The following is a 16,349-nucleotide window of genomic DNA, read 5'->3' on the forward strand; positions in this document are numbered from 1 at the left end:
CACCTTTTACTTGCATAAGGTGATCCGATCTATTTTGTTATTACGTTAGTCTTAGTCATCCACTTGCTGGTGATGAAGATTTCCTCGCCTACGTAGATGGTATTGTAGATTGCTATTGATGACATTGCAGGGAGTCACGATCGAAGAATCTCGATTGCTAATATCGAGTCATGTTGGTTTTGGTGACGGTCAAGGGTGATGCAGTAAGAAGTTATTACTACTATGGGTAGAGATAAGAGGGTGTGGTGCTACCACATGCCATATGCATTGTTGCGAGCGAAGGTGGCTGCACTCAGGGACACAACACCAAGATGGTTGGAGGCTCTTGTTGCGTGTAGTGGCTCTATGGAGGGCTATGTAGGCAACCGACAACAATGCTAAAGGCACTGTGTAGCAAGCGACTACTGTGCCGGAGGAGCAACCCACCCAACTAATGGCTGTGATGAGTAGAGGTGTCGTTGTGATTAACGATTGGGCAATCCCTTAACAAAGGTAGCGGTTAGTGGTGCGACAATTATGTAGTAGGGCAATAACCCTATTGGGTGTCACTATGGTGGTCGCGCCTAGTGGCCATACACGGTTAGGCATTAGACGATGGTGCTAACAACTGTAAGGCTAATGTCGATCCAGTAAGGAGTGCCACGGGTGCCCTTGTGATTTGGTCCTAAATAATATTTAAAAATAATATTCATAATGACACATAATTAAAAAATTTAGATAATCATAAAAAAAAATATGAAATAATTATTTAATGGGACAGGATGATATTATTTTGGATATCCTTGCAGTTGTGTTAATACCGAAAGGTAACAATACTATTCCACGAGGATGATTTCAATAGTTCATTATATTTTGGAAGTTTGAAGTATTAATATTATTTTATATTTTTATTTTAAGTGATACTTCTATGCATTCTCATGCTTCTAGTGTCCTAGTACTCTCTGGTTCAAATTATTCAGAATAGTTAGCGTATGTGTAGTTTATATTAGGTGTATTAGATTTTGACCTAGCATTATTTATTGAAAGACTTACAGAATTAATTAATGAAAGCACCGTGAAACATATTAACGAAATACATACTTGGAAAAGATCTAATAGTCTTAGTCTAATGTTTCTAATAGTGATAATTGTAAATAATAATAAGACTTCATTACTATCTATAATTAGTGTACAAGAATATTTGAAGACTATCGAAGACATTTAAATCTGTTGATTAATCATTAATTGACACATTAATGAAAAAATTGACTACGCCTTAGTACGACGATACTCAAGGGATTCAAGATCACATCCTTATTATGGTTGATAAGGTTACAAAACTTAAAGTATTATGCATAAATGTGGATGAATTTTTTTTTCATATAATTCATTCTTAATTTTCTTAATTCTCAATTTGACTCATTCAAGATTCATTATATTACAATAAGGATAAATAATACTTGAATAAGCTGACTAATATACGTGTTCAAGAAAGATTCATGTTAATATAGAAAAGATTTTATCATGTCTTAGCTAATTCTTAGGAATATGATAACAAGAAAAAAAAGTTGAACCATTATCCACCAAATAAATTTATCATATTTCAAAACGCTAGGCAAAATAATGAAAAGAAAATCTTCATAATAAAGTGATTCTTTTGTAATGAGAAACGACATATGAAAAAAAGACTATGTCAAATAGGAGACTTAGTTCGAAAAGAAAGGTATAAACATGATCTTTATATGTTTCGAATCAAATATTAAAGAGATTTCTTCTAATATTTGATAGATTGATTCTAGTGATTCAACTCATGTTATCAATAATATGTAGGGATTTTTTTTAACCTAAAAACTTAAAAAAAAAATATTGTTATAAGGAATCATCTTAAAGTGAAAGTAATAATAGTAGAAACTTATTGTTTATGCGGGTCATCTAATAGATCTAATAAACAAATATTCTGTTTTACTTTTTTTTTAGTTTTAGTTTCTCCATCTAGAATTTTTGAGTTGAGATATCATTTTTTTAGTGTTGACAAACTTAGTATATTTTATGATTCAATAAAAATTGATCTTGGAATTTTATATGATAGTTTATACATAATTAATCTGAATCTTGTGTTTACAAAGGCATGACCATGCAATCAAATGTTAGACTAAAATATAGTTTTAATAATGAGAAATCTTTTATCTTATAATATAAATGTTTGAGACATATCTTAAAGAAAAGATTCAAAAGATTAATGAAGAATAATATTTTAGAAAAATTAAATTTGATTAATTTTGATATTTATATAGATTATATTAAAGGAAAGCAAACTATATATATAAAGAAAAATATCACAGTAAGAAACTCCATGAGATTATTTTTACTAATATTTGTAAACTACTTCATATTCTTTATTTTAATGAAGAGAGATATTTTATTTTATTTATAAATAATGTCTCAAGCGGTTGATACTTCATTCTAAATAATGTCACAAATGGTTTCGCTTGGTTTTGCTCTAAATACTTCAAAACTGTGTATCAAAAGATTAATCTTAGATTCTTTTGCTCTATTTGTGCCTTCATAAGTAACTTCAAGTGTGTGTCAAATATCATATGTAGTTTCACATATAAAAATATGATTAAAGTTATTTTTGTCTAAAGCACAAAATAAAGCGTTCATAGCTTTAGCATTAAAAAAATGTTTCCTTTTCAAAATCATTCCATTCATTCATTGGTTTAGAGGGTTTTTGAAAACCAAACTCAACAACGTTCCATAGATCAAAATCTATACAAAGCAAGAAAATCCACATTCGTGTTTTCCAATACATGTAGTCCGTCCCATTGAACATAGGAGGATGAGTGATAAAGTGACCCTCTTGATTGCTAGAAAAAGTCATTTAATCTCTCTTGGGTGTTAAACCAAATAAGAGAACTAAGCTTTGATACCAACTATTAGGATTGTAAAGACACTAAGAGGGGGGGGGGGGGTTGTAGTGGTCGGAGGGGGGAGGGGAGAGAGTGTGGGAAGGGGGAGGAGGGTTGAATTAGTGCTTTCTAAAAACTTCGATTTGAAAACTTTTGTTCGATGAAACCCGTATCGGAAATACATTTAACTTAAAATATAAGTAAAAGTAGTGAGCAAGTAAATCAGTTAATAATAGGAATAAAAAGTATAAAAAAAATACAAACCGATTTATAGTAGTTCGATCGTCCCGATCTACGTTCACTCTCAAATTCTCTTCCCTCGAGGCCACCGGCTTTCATTACCGATCTTCTTTTCAACAGGCAAAGATCAGCCACCCTTGTTACAACCCTTTCTCTTTTTCACAAGCTTAGAAGATAACTTATACACCTCTCTTTTATAACAAGACCTCATTCCTTCCTTAGAAAGACTTCTAAACTCAAGGAGAAAAAGACTCAATATTTAAAGAGAGTTTACAATAATTTTATCTTTAAGAATTCTTTCCCCTTTCTTTGCTGTATCAAGCAAGAATGAATGAGATATTTATAAGCACCGAATGACTTAAACAATAGAGCCAAAAATTTAAATCCCTAGATTTTCGAGGTACTAGCAGTATCATCGCCCCCTGAGCACTAGCGGTACCTTTACTAATCTAGGCAGTACCACTGCTTGACATTGGCGGTACTATCGCTAACCCTAGCGGTACCACCGTTGGATTTTTTGAAAAAGTACAACTCATACTTTTCAGCTCACAAGCGGTTCCATCGCTTGGCCTAGCAGTGTCGTTGCCTAGACCAATTTCAGGCCATTGAATTAGCTTTCTAATAGACCTAATTTAGCCCTGATTTAAGCCCAATGAGCTCCTAAGTAAGTTGGCATGGTTACACCCAAAACCAACATAATTAGACTCTAAACTACCTCGACCAAGACTTAACAATTACAATCATGAAGCCTATGTTATCCGACATATCATTTGTTCATCCGACACTTCGTCCAAACCTTCGGTGATCGTCCTTTCCTTCGGCATATTACCCGATCTATCGACATGTTGGCCTCTCGTAGCATCCGATCTTCTTGGCGCAATATCTGATCCTTCCAACATGATGCTCGAACTCATGACATGAAGTCCATCCTTCAACACATTGATCAATCTTTCGACCCAATGTCCAATCTCTAACATGATGCTCTCTGGCCCAACATTTGATTCTGCTTTAATGATTCAAGTCAATGATCGAAGTTTTTTCTACGTCACTTATCTTAAATGTTTATTAGTTTATAACTTTATCAATTGATTTCATTATCAAAATTCGAGATTTAACAAAAGATATATATCATAATATTGATATATTATTATTTAATTTTATATTTTAATTAAATTTATTTCAGATAATGATCTTATACTTATGTTCTAAGTTATAACTTCAAACATAATAAAAAAGACATATTGGGAATCAAAACACCATACGAAGGAAACTAAATTGAGAGAAACTCTAATACCTTATCGAATATCGAGTTATCTCACGCTCCTCCTAAAGGTGAGGCTCTTAGTGGTTAGGGAACGTAATAAGGCCAACCTTTCATTAGTCCCAACCATAAGGTCATGACACCATTGTATGTCTCGGTATAATGAGGTGGAGAAGTGGTTGCATGGGAGGTACATCCAGTGGAAAAAGACTAAGATGGGATCAACGATCTTGTCGACCTGAATGCTATCGACGTGACTGAGGCAGAGGCCGAGGTTGACGCTAAGAGTATCTTACGGTAGATCCTATAATCTAATCTCTCGAGCTCCAAATTAATTATGTTTTAGGAGTCTATTTTTTTCACAGAAAATAAGAATACAAAGAAACAAAAAAAATCAAAAATCAAAATAATTATTAAAAATTTGAAGTATTTAATTCTTTTAATTCATCGTTAACCACAATTCTAGTGGCTAAGTTAAATATATAGGACGGATGGTAAATGAAATCGACATATAGAAAGAGATATATATAATATACATCCTATATTAAAATTTGAAAGGTTAAATATACTATTTCAAACTTTGAAGAAATAAATATAAAAGATGAGACCATTTAATTCCTTTAATTGCTTTTTTGTACAATTGTATAGGTCTTATTTAAGATATTATTATTATTTTATTAAGATATTACTGAAATAGGGGAGAATGATATGATGATATCAATAATTGAAGATTAAGGAATAATGACAGACTAATGACTACAGTAAAGACAAACTTCATTCTAACCCCTTTCACCTCCTACATGTTTCGTCCACTCCTGCCCGAATCCTCACCTGTCACCGTCTCCGTGAGCGAGAGCGAAACCAATCGGTCCATGGCGTCGATTTCGTCGGCAGCTGCCCATCTCTCTCGCAGTCGTGGCCCTCTCCTCTTCCTCTCTTCGCGTTCTCCTTCCGCTCTCAATCGCCCAGCCTGCCTCCGTATCTCTTCCTTGCCGGGCGGCGCCCACTCCATAAAGAAGAGTAATGGTGCGAAGAGGTATGGCTGCTGCAAGATCCCCTCTCCCACTCTTCGTTGTAGCGCGCAGCTCCTTGGCGACCTCGCCCCCGCCACGTCCGCCGCCTACGGCACCCTCCTCCTCGGCGGCGGCCTCTTCGCTTGTAATTCATAATCCCCTCCCAAAACCGTCCTTATCTTCTCTGCAGGCAGTTAAATGATAATAACGCTCCTTTTTTCTTTTCCTTTTGTTTTCTCTTTCTTTCTGCTTCAGATGTGAAATCGAGGAGCAAGGGGTCCATTCTTGGAGGGCTTTCGGGAGCCTGCCTCATGGCCGTTGTAAGCACTATAGTTTGCATTTTCACTTTGTTGTTCTTGGGTTCAGTTTTTTATGTTTTTTTCTTTGATTGCTTTCTTAGCTGCTACTATTGTCTTCGATTGTACTCTCTCTCTCTCTCTCTCTCTCTCTCTTTTCTCTCTCATCTGGTGGTAGAACTTAGGGTTTCAACAGTTGCAACAAACACAAGGAAAAAGGGGTCACCTTTGAGATTCTGCATCAAAATAAAGAAAGCATGCATGGCATGAAGAAAATGACTTATCCTCCTGAAGAATTTCATGGCAATTTCTTTTTCTTTGTTTTCTTTGCAAAGGCAAGTGGTAAAAACGAGATTTGATCCCAGGACCTTGCTACCAACAGTGAAGATCTCCACCAGCTAACCTCATCCGGTAAATTCCATACAATTTCGATAACCATCTTCTCCGGTGGGTTTATAGATATTCCCCTTTGGTCCATAGTCACCTTTTTTGCACGGTAATATACAAATGATGCATCTCCACTATTCATACTAGTGGATGACATTTCATTCATAGTTATTCTCTCATGCTTTGTGTTTATTATGATCGGGCTATCCTTCTTTCCACTTAATTCTATAAGTAATTTATCTTATTTGGCCTCTAATTTGGATGAATAGTATTGGTCATTATAATAATATGTTCATACTTGGTTTGTCATGTTGTCTGTGTCGTATTGGTTATGTGTGTGTGTGTGTGAGAGAGAGAGAGAGAGCAAGATTATGGACCCATATTAAGCATCATTTTCTCATAATTGGTTCTGTTGTGTATATCTATTGTCTCAGACCCCATGTTCTAGGGAGTTCTGTGAACTAGGTCATCCTTTTTCTTGTTCCAATTTTTGTGATAACTGCAACTACTTTTGCTTCTTGAAGCATGATCCACCTTTTGTTGATTTTAGAGCTGGTCCTGTTAAAAAACATGCTAGAACTTTCCTTGTGATATTTCTTATCCTCATAGTAAGTAAGATTTGTTGTTTAGTAACTATTACCACTATTGATTTTGCTTGTAGGCATATTATCTGATGCAATCACCAGAGACAAAGGAATTAGGTATAGCCATTGGCTTCGGATCAGCTTTTCTCTTCGGCTCTGTATTTGGTATGCTGTTTTGTCCTTGTTCATCTCTTATTTGGCAATCAGCCCAATTTAACTTTGGACCTCCTCCTTTGTCATGTTGGCTCATTGATATCAAGCTTTATATAACTATTTTTCCTTCTTTATTTTGTCTTAGGTATACGATTGGTTGCCACTCGAAAATTCATGCCTTCTGGACTTCTATTGAGTCTTTCTGTTGGTGTGCTGGCAGTGTTCCTTTCTGCTTATACGCAAGCAAAAGTCTAATTTGCACAGGTTTTGTACTTTATATTTGATGTAGGCTTCACTTGGATCTTCATGAGATGTACAACTGGCAGGATATTGGTGTTTCTCAAACCTATATTTTCAAGTTGTATTTGGTGTTCACCAATTGCATGATATCAATAAGTTTGTTGTCTGTATGAATTTTTTTCCTAAGAAGATTCTTGCAAGATCAATATTAAGATACTATTGAGGTAAATAGTCCAGCATTACTAAATGAGTATTGCCTTTTTATTAAAAGATAGTCTTAAGATATGATGCTACACTGTACTAGGAATCTAAAGTGGGCATGACCTTGAAGGCATTACTAACTTTGATTTGGCCATCCTCAGCCTCGATAAAAGATTGAACATATACAACAACAAGTCATACCATCCCAACAATTTGGGTTTAGCTACATGTATATTGTGCCATCATTGAGCTCTATGCAATGTAATATCTTTAATTAAATAAAAAAAGTTAAAATATCTTTTAATTGTTTCAGGAAATCTTTTTGAATCTCTCTTTATCTCCTCATATTACTCAATTTAATTAATTCATGCCTAATCACAACATTTTTTGGCTTTCTTAAATATATTTGTACCATTTTAGATGATATTCTTTCATTTTATCATTTATTGGGCAGTACATGAATGCTTATAAAGTAAACATTTTTAATCTATCTTTTCTAATAACCCAACACATCCACCTTAATAAAGAAGATGATGATGAAAGCTTGAGCATTTGTGTCAAGAATTTTAGTCCAAGATTCATGTAAAGGTCTTATTGGCTACTTTGTTGTATAATTTGATTCAGACAAAAATACTGTAATATTCTGCTTCGTTGGACACATGTGGCCTTATATTTAAAACGTAGATAATCTGATAAATTGAAGTTCATTTTCATAGGAACTGATATATGGACATTAAGATGGATAATAGAACATTGGTGTGGCTGTTTTGTAACTTGTTGCACTGCCTTAAATATTCACATCAATGTGAAATCTAAGGTTGGAATTTCCTTATGTGGCTTAGAAATTTCTACAGTTGGCTGTAAGGTAGGTTTATGATGTTCATTTTATGGGAACTGCAACAGATTGATATGTGCTTATTAGCTCAGGTAGATTGAAATGTCAGTCCTTCATGAGATCTGACCTAGTTTTAGGTTGGTTGTCAATAACCTGACACAACCCCTCACCTTTTTTATTTGGACTTGGGACCGACATTGAAATATCAGTCTTTAATCCTTAAAATGTGCAATGTCAGAATAAATTCTGCATGCTCATTGGCTAATGTGTATTAAGAGGTCAAAGATTTCTTCAGCAGGAGGCTCATGAAGTATATGACTGTGGTTCCCCAGCTACAGTCTACTGTGGTGTCAATTCCCAGGTACTAAACGAGGTTCCCAACTTCTCAGTTATTGCAACTCGAGTGGACCTTACTAGTCTACCAAAGGGTTGCTATGTTCTTTTTTATGGTCACACTGAAAACAAAGGTGTAAACTGTGGATTCTTCAACTTTTAGAATCAATGACTTTGGTTTGCTTGACCTATGCAAAAGATTAAGAGGATTGTCAGAATCATTTTTTTGCTTGGATGGTATTGATTGAGTCTGACTACTTTAGATTTCGTTTAATTTCTCAAGCAGCTGGATTATATGTTGTGGAATTCCTGATTTAAGTGTCTCTCTAGGCCATTGTCCTGCTCAGCTTCAAATTTGTTGCAAACCTACTCTTTAATATGGTTTCCTGCCTCCTGATACAAAATCCAAAGACTGCTCTGCTCTTATGATTTACTTGTTAGTTTGGTTGATGGTGAAATGTGATTTATTTCAGCTAAGATGCTTCGTGTGGCTGATCCTTTTTCTCATTTAGATTGATTCTTTCTCATGGTATCATCCTATTATCTTGTATGAACTTTTCTTGCCTTGAGTAATTAACAGCATTTTTTACTTAGATTTTGTCTTTACGCGAGCAGGACAAATGTAAATACATCGTTGATTATATTTGTAGTAAATTCATAATGAGAAGAATATATTCCTCGAGCAGCGTTGAAATCTGAGGACGTCCTCCGAAAGCAAGATGTGGTTTATTGGAGCTGCTTATGAATGTAATTGGATCTGTACCAATTATCGTATTTATAATCTTATTTATGTTAGCGGACTGAGATCTGACATTGATAGTCCACTTAGTTTGGCTTATTAAATCAATGCTGTGTTGATTAGGTTGGAGTAGTTCTGGGGGATATAAGACATGCTAAGCTTTTATTGGTCAAGCAATTCATATTAATGTCGAATAGAAGAGAACCGAAATATGGTGTCAAAATAATGATGCTGGTAGTCATACCAAAACATTATCCGCTTCGGTCATACAGTATTCTAGTTGGCTGGGAATTGGGCCTTGGGCTTCAATTGGGTCTCTGTTTATTGCCTTTCATTAGATAGGCTCTATTTGAAGGCCAGTAGTAATTGGACCCATCAGGAATATAACGGAAGCTCTAGAAAAAGATATTTTTTCGTGGGTGACAATAAAACCGAGAAAAAGTGTGTTTATTACCAGAATGTTTTTTCGAGTGAATTTTTGTTTCTCATATAAAAATAATAATAATTTTGATGGCCAGTGATTTGGCCACCTACAAGTCAGTCAATTTTGTTGTGGAAAACAAAGGGAAGATTGCTGCACATGGAGACAAGGTTGGGCGAAGACCGACTCAAGCTTGCTTCAGTGGTCATACACAAATAACTTGGTCGCCCTTCTCTCTCTCTCTCTCTCTCTCACTCTCATTATTAGGCGGCAGTCCATCTCGCTGTCTCACTGCTCTCTCTCTCTCTCATTATTAGGCGGCAGTCCATCTCCCTGTCTCACCGCTGATTTTTTTCTGTGCCGGTAGTTGGTTTCTTGTCTTCCTGAAAAGATGCAGGTAAGAAGGCTTTTTGCCTCTTCAGCTTCGTGGAGTCTCACCTTCAGCCCTATGATGATTGTGGCCTCGTGTAACTTGTTGAGGAAGCTCTTGATTAGATCATCAAGTCCCTTTATCCTCTCCTCTTTTCCTCAGGGAAACTTGGAGGATGTTTCTGACACATGTTCTATCCTTGGTTTCACTTTTGACTTTGATCCAGCAATCAATACGAAACAGAGGTTTTGCCCCTCTTGCTCTGCATCAAACTTGGTTGGGTTGTGATCATGGTTTGTGCTTGTTGGCAGAAAATTGTGTTGAAAGTGGACTTGCACGATAACAAGGACAAGCAAAAGGCGATGAAGGCCGTCTCCACGCTTCAAGGTACTTTGTTTCTGTGTCTCGACTTCCTTCCATCGACCAGCCACTAACCGAACGGGGAAACGAGCTTTGCAGGGATCGATTCCATCGCGATGGACATGAAGGAGATGAAGATGACGGTGATCGGCGCCGCCGATCCTATCGACGTCGTGGGCAAACTGCGGAAATGCTGGCCCACCGACATCGTCTCGATCGGGCCGAAGGAAGAGCCGAAGAAGGAAGATGACAAGAAGGAGGAGCCGAAGAAGGACGACGCGGAGAAGAAGAAGGAGGCGGAGAAGATGATCAAGGAGCTGGTCGATGCTTACAAGGCATACAATCCCTGCATGACCACGCACTACTACGTCCACAGCGCAGAGGAGAATCCCAATGCTTGTGTGATCCTTTGAGTCATGTGCATATCGGAAGCAACTCATGGGTGCCATAGACATACATATGTACCAGTTAAATAAGCAAGTCATGTGGCTATTCCAATTAAAGTGCACTGTGTGAAGAGGCTTTGGCACTTTACTAGCCATCATCTTTGTGATTTTATGTAGCTATTAGTATGTCAATTAGCATACTACTTTTGATGCAACTCCTCTCTCTCTCTCTCTGGATATTAACACAGTATGTCATCTATTCTTCACATGCAATAGCTGATGTTGGAGATTCTTCTGCTAAAATGATCTGATCCAGAGCAAAGGATGAACGAATTTGACTTGTCGATTCTACAAAAAGGATTTACATCTCTGGAGCACGAACAGTAGTGTGTTCCATTTCTTTTCAATTGCAATCTATTGGAAGCATGGCGACAACACAAGACACCATAAAATTGCATTGATGCATCTTAAGATACCATGGGCAAGTCTCCATGGTTGTTTGCCAACTAGGGAGTAGAATACTGAGAGCACCTGGTCATCCCCTGCCTGCAAGTTGGAGAGGGTACTGAAGAGGTTGGCACGTCAAAATCAAAGACAACAAGAATTGTTTACTGCAAAGCTTAACGACAAAGAGAGAACCATTATTCTAATTGCTGATGATGCCTGGAGCAAGCAATAACCACTGGAGGATGATGATGATCTTTTCGAGTCAATAGACACCATGAATTAGCGATATATTATATATATATATATATATATATATATATAATATCCACATCACGTCTATTTACAAACGCATCAAAAATGTAGATTTTGATGTGATGATAATAAAAGATAGGGAGAAGAAGGTCGGGAAAGACAATATTTTACTCACCACCAATCAATGTGATATAAAATATATATTTGATCCTCTTTTAATAACTTAAGTTTTTTTTGGATTTCTCATAACTCAATTAAATTGCTAAGATATTATTAGAGCATGTTATGAGTTAGCATTCTATATTATTTTTCTAAAATAATATATTAGGTTTTTTTTTTAATAGGAGATTTGTAATCGCTCAACTAAATCTCAAACTCCAAAGTTTGATATATTAGCTTACATGTTTGACTGGTCATCTAATGTTTAAGTCACTCAAGATAATCACTGACTTCTTTCATGCCTTTGGTGCCTCATGGAGCACTCATTGAGTTACGATGATGTCAGCGTCAACCATGTCATGTCTTACGTGAATGAGAGCAATCGATCTAGAATTTTGTGGCCATAATGGTGACAAAGGAGGTCATCAAATGCATGATTTCCTTCTCTGTAGAAAAAAATGACAGGAAGAAAAATCGTAGAATTCTTTACTTGAAATCGACAATCCCTATGACTGACTTTGATGGTTCATAATAAGGTTTTAAGATCAGATTCCATCTTCTTCATCCATCCTTAAATAAATAAGAAAAAGTCAATCTTCCATAATTCTCTAACCTGCAAAGAACTCATTCTCAATAACCTCTTATTCTTCTTGTTTGGAGTCTCTAACCATTTGATAAGGATGCTTTGCAGTGGATGTTAGAAATTATAATTTAAATTTGATTACGATTAAATTACAAGTTTGAGATAAATTATGAGTTTGAGTTGAAATAGAAATCCTTATGGTTATGACTTTGTGGTTTAGGTCTATAAATATATGATATCATATTCACCACATCCTAAGCTAAGAGAAAAGAGGGAGCACGAGTGCAAACGACGTGGGTGATGCGTTGTTGTTAAGCACTATTCTATAAGCTCTAAGTAATAGAGTTTTGTAATCAAAGACTTGTAGAAGCTAAGAGGTTACCAAGAGAGCAATAGGTGCTGTGAGTACCTATCATCCTACTGAGCCTTGATTTGATCCTATTAGAGAGAGAAGCATACCTGTAGAGAGAGAAATAACATTATATAAGAGAATAATAAAGCTCTTTAGAAAGAGAACAATATCATTGTAGAGAGAAATAACGGTATTTAGATAGAGAAACCCTACTATTAGAGAGAGAAAGACTAAAGAGAAAGAAACTATAAAGAGAAAATTTAAGGAAAGAGAAAGTCTAGAGAGAGAAAAATCGAGGGAGAGAGAAACTATATAGATAGAAAATCCAACAAGGGAGAAACTATAGAGAGAAGAATTTATGAAGAAGTGACAAGAAGATTGTCGACATGGCTTCTTTCAATAAAATAATTTAGTCTTAAATTCCTTGATTCATCGATAAAAACTATAATCACTAGATGAAATTTTTTTAAATATCAAGATATTTGAGATATTATTAACAAAGGATTTTACAAAGCCTTGTAAATATGATGAAGATTCTTACACCCCAAATTAGAAGATCTGAGTTGAGAAATCACAGAAAGAAAGATCAAGAGACTCTTACCCTTATTCATTAAGCAGTAGAAACTAATATCTTTAAAAAACCTCCACAACCCAAACTTCACATGATGCTTAGTCCATGCATGCTTCACAAGATATACCGAGGCATGACAAAGTATGCCTACAAGTGCTGAGATTAGAGTTTGAAAGTTTAAAGATAAATCAGGTTGAATTTATCTCAAATTATTTTTTTTTTACACTATGATCATCATAAACCAGATGAAAACCATTAGTGAAAAGGTTAGCAATATTAAAATTATGAAAAAGATTCTTATGTTATTAACATCTAAATTTGAGTATGTAGTTTGTTTGATCCAGGAGTCTAAAGATTTAGAGGAACATTTGATGAACCGATGGATTCTTTGATGGTCTATGAATAAAAAATTAATAAATATACATAACCTAAGCAGTCTTTGATACCAGATTTTCAACTTATGAAGCACAGAGAACTGAAAAGTGAGGGAAAGTGATGAAAGAAGATATTGATTCCATTGAAAAGTATCAAATCTAGGAGCAAAAGCCTATTGGTGTAAAAGTGAATCTACAAAACAAAATTGAGGCTATAAACAAAAGAAAGGGATTGATTATAATGAGGTGTTTGCACCGGTCATTAGACAAAGATTAGTACTTTCTCTTATAGCTCAAAATAAGTCAACTTATCAATTATATATTAAATTAGCCTTTTTGCATGGTAAGTTATAAGAAGAAGTTTATATTGATCAACATATTGGATTTATGATTAAAGGATTTAAAAATAAGATATACAAATTAAAAAAAAATATTATATAGTCTAAAGCAAGCACCCAAAGTCTTGTAGAGTCATATTGATGCATATTTTGATACACATGGATTTGAAAAAAATCTCTATAAATATACTTTGATTGCAAAATATGGAGAGGCTGAGAGGACATTAATTATTTACTTATATGTAGATATTATTTATGCTGGTAATGATGTTAACATGATTAATGAGTTTTAATCTTTTATGAAGAAAGAATTTGATATTCATGACTTGAAATTGAGTTTGATAAAACATTATCTTGAAATTGAAGTTGAGCAACAAAATATAGGTATTTTTATTTCTTAGAAAAAATATACTATATATTATGGGAATTCTTATGTATTTGACTATGACCGAACTATATATTATGTACGGAGTTAGCCTGATTAGTAGATACATGAAGAATCTAACAGAAGTTCATCTCTAAGTAGCAAAGAGAATCCTAAGTTATTTGAATAGAATTCATGATTTTAATTTTTCTTTTATGGTAGGAAGTTTTTTTTATTTGACTGGATTTATTGCCATTGATTATGCATGTGATCTTGATAATGGGAAGAACACATGTGATCTTGATTATTGCCTTCAAGAAATAGTTTTTCTCTCTTCTGTCTTCTTAAATCTTGGTTTCTAAGAAATTTCTTCCTCTCAAGAGTAGACATAGTCATGCGCTCATGTATCATTTGTGTTCAATAGAATCAAGAAATGAGGCAGACACTTGCAATGTAATATAACAATTCTATGTTAATTAGCTCCCTGATCAAGAGATGTCCTTCATGGGTAGAAGGATCTCAGAAAGAGGGACCTCGCTCTGCGTTCAGGGGGAGCCATGTAAGGAAGCAGATCACAAACCATGGTTGTGTCATGTTGCAACTGCCCTGCAAGACATGCAAGCTGCATGCGCCCGAGTACGTAAGCATTGCTTCCTGCCCCTCAGAAGTCCCGTCCTAATAAACGCCACAACCGCACAGATCCCATGCATCAGTTGCAGCTGATACCTCATGGCCTCATCGGTTGCCGCATCTCCTCCCCTTTGCGTGCTTCTTTTCTTGCTTTCTCTTCGGCCTCATCCAACCGCTTCCTATACATCCTTCGTCTTCGGTGACTCCCTCGTGGACACCGGAAACAATAACTATCTCTTCACGATATCCAAAGCCGACTCTCCACCCTACGGCATCGACTTCGCGCCTTCCGGTGGCCAACCCACGGGAAGATTCACCAACGGGAGAACCATAATTGACGTCATTGGTAAAAAGTCTCCACAGCTGAGAGATACTCTTTGGTGAACAGAGATATCAATCACTTACACTAATCTTTCGTGTTCCACTTGACCATCTCAGTTCAAGGTCTGGGGGACAGCTCCTTTCCTCCACCATATTTAGCTCCAAATGCCAGCAGCAGCAGCACGATTTTTGTTGGTGTCAATTATGCTTCGGGTGCTTCAGGGATCTTAGACGAGACGGGATCCTTATTTGTATGTGACTAGTCCATACCACTTCTGCTGGTTTTCTTCCATTTGGCGTCGAAAATTTTCTTGAACTGCTACTGTTGGAATATTGTTCAGATTGAGAGAATACCCTTGGGCAAGCAGGTGCAATATTTTGAGGAAACCAGAGATTACCTAGTGGGGACTCTGGGAGAGAATGCCACAGGTAAGTTCTTAAGGAATGCCGTCTTCTCAATCATAGCAGGATCCAATGACATCTTGAACTACCTTGAGCCCTCCATGCCTCTCTTTGAGAAAACAAAGCTTCCCCCTGTTGCCCTTCAGGATATGATGGTCTCCAACTTGACCCTGCATCTTAAGGTGAGAACAATGAGCGGCAAAGTTCCATCACTGAGGACTCTAACTAACATGCTGCATTCATGAAGCACTTGCACGAGCTCGGGGCGAGAAAGTTCGTCGTGGTCGGGGTTGGACCTCTCGGATGCATACCATACATTCGAGTTATCAAGTTGGTGGCAGATGGGAGGTGCTCATCATCTACAAACCAGCTGATCCAAGGCTACAACATGAAGTTGAGCAGGAGGATTCAGGAACTGAATGAAGAGATGGGTCCTGAAACTGTATTCGTGTATGCAAATTCCTACGATATCGTAAGAGAACTGATGCAGAACTATCTTCGATATGGCAAGTGCTTCTCCACTTGATGTTTTCTTCCCCCACCTTAGTTTTCCCTTGTCTTATGCTCCAAAACTTTCGGTAAACATTGGTGCACACGCTGACATTGTCAGGGTTCGAGAATGTAGACGACCCTTGTTGTGGTCTCAGCTTCCCCCCACTGCTCTGCTTCGGACGACATGATGGCAATTCGAGCTCTGTCCTCTGCAAAGATCGAGCTAAGTATGTGTTTTGGGATGCATACCATCCAACCGAAGCCGCCAACATTATCATCGCAAATAAACTTCTCGATGGCGGTGCGACTGCTGCCACTCCTTTCAACCTACGGAGATTGTACACTAGTCGATCCTAA

General features: G+C 36.4%; 3 protein-coding genes across 6 annotated transcripts; all 3 read left to right on the top strand.

Moving 5' to 3' along the window:
• Positions 1–5,186: 5,186 nt before the first annotated feature.
• Positions 5,187–7,232, top strand: LOC135584161 (protein FATTY ACID EXPORT 4, chloroplastic-like). The gene is made up of 4 exons (XM_065104503.1): positions 5,187–5,547; positions 5,658–5,722; positions 6,747–6,834; positions 6,968–7,232. Exons 1-4 carry the CDS (start codon positions 5,190–5,192, stop codon positions 7,075–7,077), a joined length of 621 nt encoding a protein of 206 aa, XP_064960575.1. The 5' UTR covers positions 5,187–5,189; the 3' UTR covers positions 7,078–7,232.
• Positions 7,233–9,841: 2,609 nt separating this feature from the next.
• LOC135584167 (heavy metal-associated isoprenylated plant protein 39-like) lies at positions 9,842–10,922 on the top strand. Of its 4 annotated transcripts, XM_065104508.1 has the most exons (4): positions 9,842–9,988; positions 10,124–10,206; positions 10,273–10,348; positions 10,421–10,922. In XM_065104508.1, the coding sequence occupies exons 3-4, from the start codon at positions 10,324–10,326 to the stop codon at positions 10,732–10,734; spliced, it is 339 nt and encodes a 112-aa protein (XP_064960580.1). In that variant the 5' UTR covers positions 9,842–9,988; positions 10,124–10,206; positions 10,273–10,323; the 3' UTR covers positions 10,735–10,922. The 4 variants fall into 4 exon arrangements, with proteins under 4 accessions (XP_064960580.1, XP_064960579.1, XP_064960576.1 ...); XM_065104507.1 differs by having other exon boundaries at positions 9,842–10,206; XM_065104504.1 differs by having other exon boundaries at positions 10,124–10,348.
• Positions 10,923–14,876: 3,954 nt separating this feature from the next.
• On the top strand, positions 14,877–16,349 carry LOC103979650 (GDSL esterase/lipase At5g41890). The gene is made up of 5 exons (XM_009395816.3): positions 14,877–15,123; positions 15,216–15,349; positions 15,440–15,682; positions 15,748–16,006; positions 16,111–16,349. The coding sequence occupies exons 1-5, from the start codon at positions 14,877–14,879 to the stop codon at positions 16,347–16,349; spliced, it is 1,122 nt and encodes a 373-aa protein (XP_009394091.1).

The sequence above is a fragment of the Musa acuminata genome, chromosome BXJ2-4, assembly GCF_036884655.1.
Source record: "Musa acuminata AAA Group cultivar baxijiao chromosome BXJ2-4, Cavendish_Baxijiao_AAA, whole genome shotgun sequence".
NCBI classification, from domain to species: domain Eukaryota; kingdom Viridiplantae; phylum Streptophyta; class Magnoliopsida; order Zingiberales; family Musaceae; genus Musa; species Musa acuminata.

What these genes read in the sequence shown, in the direction of transcription:
- LOC135584161 (XM_065104503.1), top strand. Translation starts at nt 5,190, where the DNA reads ATGTTTCGTCCACTCCTGCCCGAATCCTCACCTGTCACCGTCTCCGTG. An exon ending in CGGCGGCGGCCTCTTCGCTT is followed by an intron (nt 5,548 to 5,657) that starts GTAATTCATAAT and finishes TTTCTGCTTCAG; the next exon opens with ATGTGAAATCGAGGAGCAAG. An exon ending in GAGCCTGCCTCATGGCCGTT is followed by an intron (nt 5,723 to 6,746) that starts GTAAGCACTATA and finishes TTTTGCTTGTAG; the next exon opens with GCATATTATCTGATGCAATC.
- LOC135584167 (XM_065104504.1), top strand. Translation starts at nt 10,252, where the DNA reads ATGGTTTGTGCTTGTTGGCAGAAAATTGTGTTGAAAGTGGACTTGCAC. An exon ending in GGCCGTCTCCACGCTTCAAG is followed by an intron (nt 10,349 to 10,420) that starts GTACTTTGTTTC and finishes CGAGCTTTGCAG; the next exon opens with GGATCGATTCCATCGCGATG.
- LOC103979650 (XM_009395816.3), top strand. Translation starts at nt 14,877, where the DNA reads ATGGCCTCATCGGTTGCCGCATCTCCTCCCCTTTGCGTGCTTCTTTTC. An exon ending in ACTTGACCCTGCATCTTAAG is followed by an intron (nt 15,683 to 15,747) that starts GTGAGAACAATG and finishes GCATTCATGAAG; the next exon opens with CACTTGCACGAGCTCGGGGC. An exon ending in GCAGAACTATCTTCGATATG is followed by an intron (nt 16,007 to 16,110) that starts GCAAGTGCTTCT and finishes TGACATTGTCAG; the next exon opens with GGTTCGAGAATGTAGACGAC.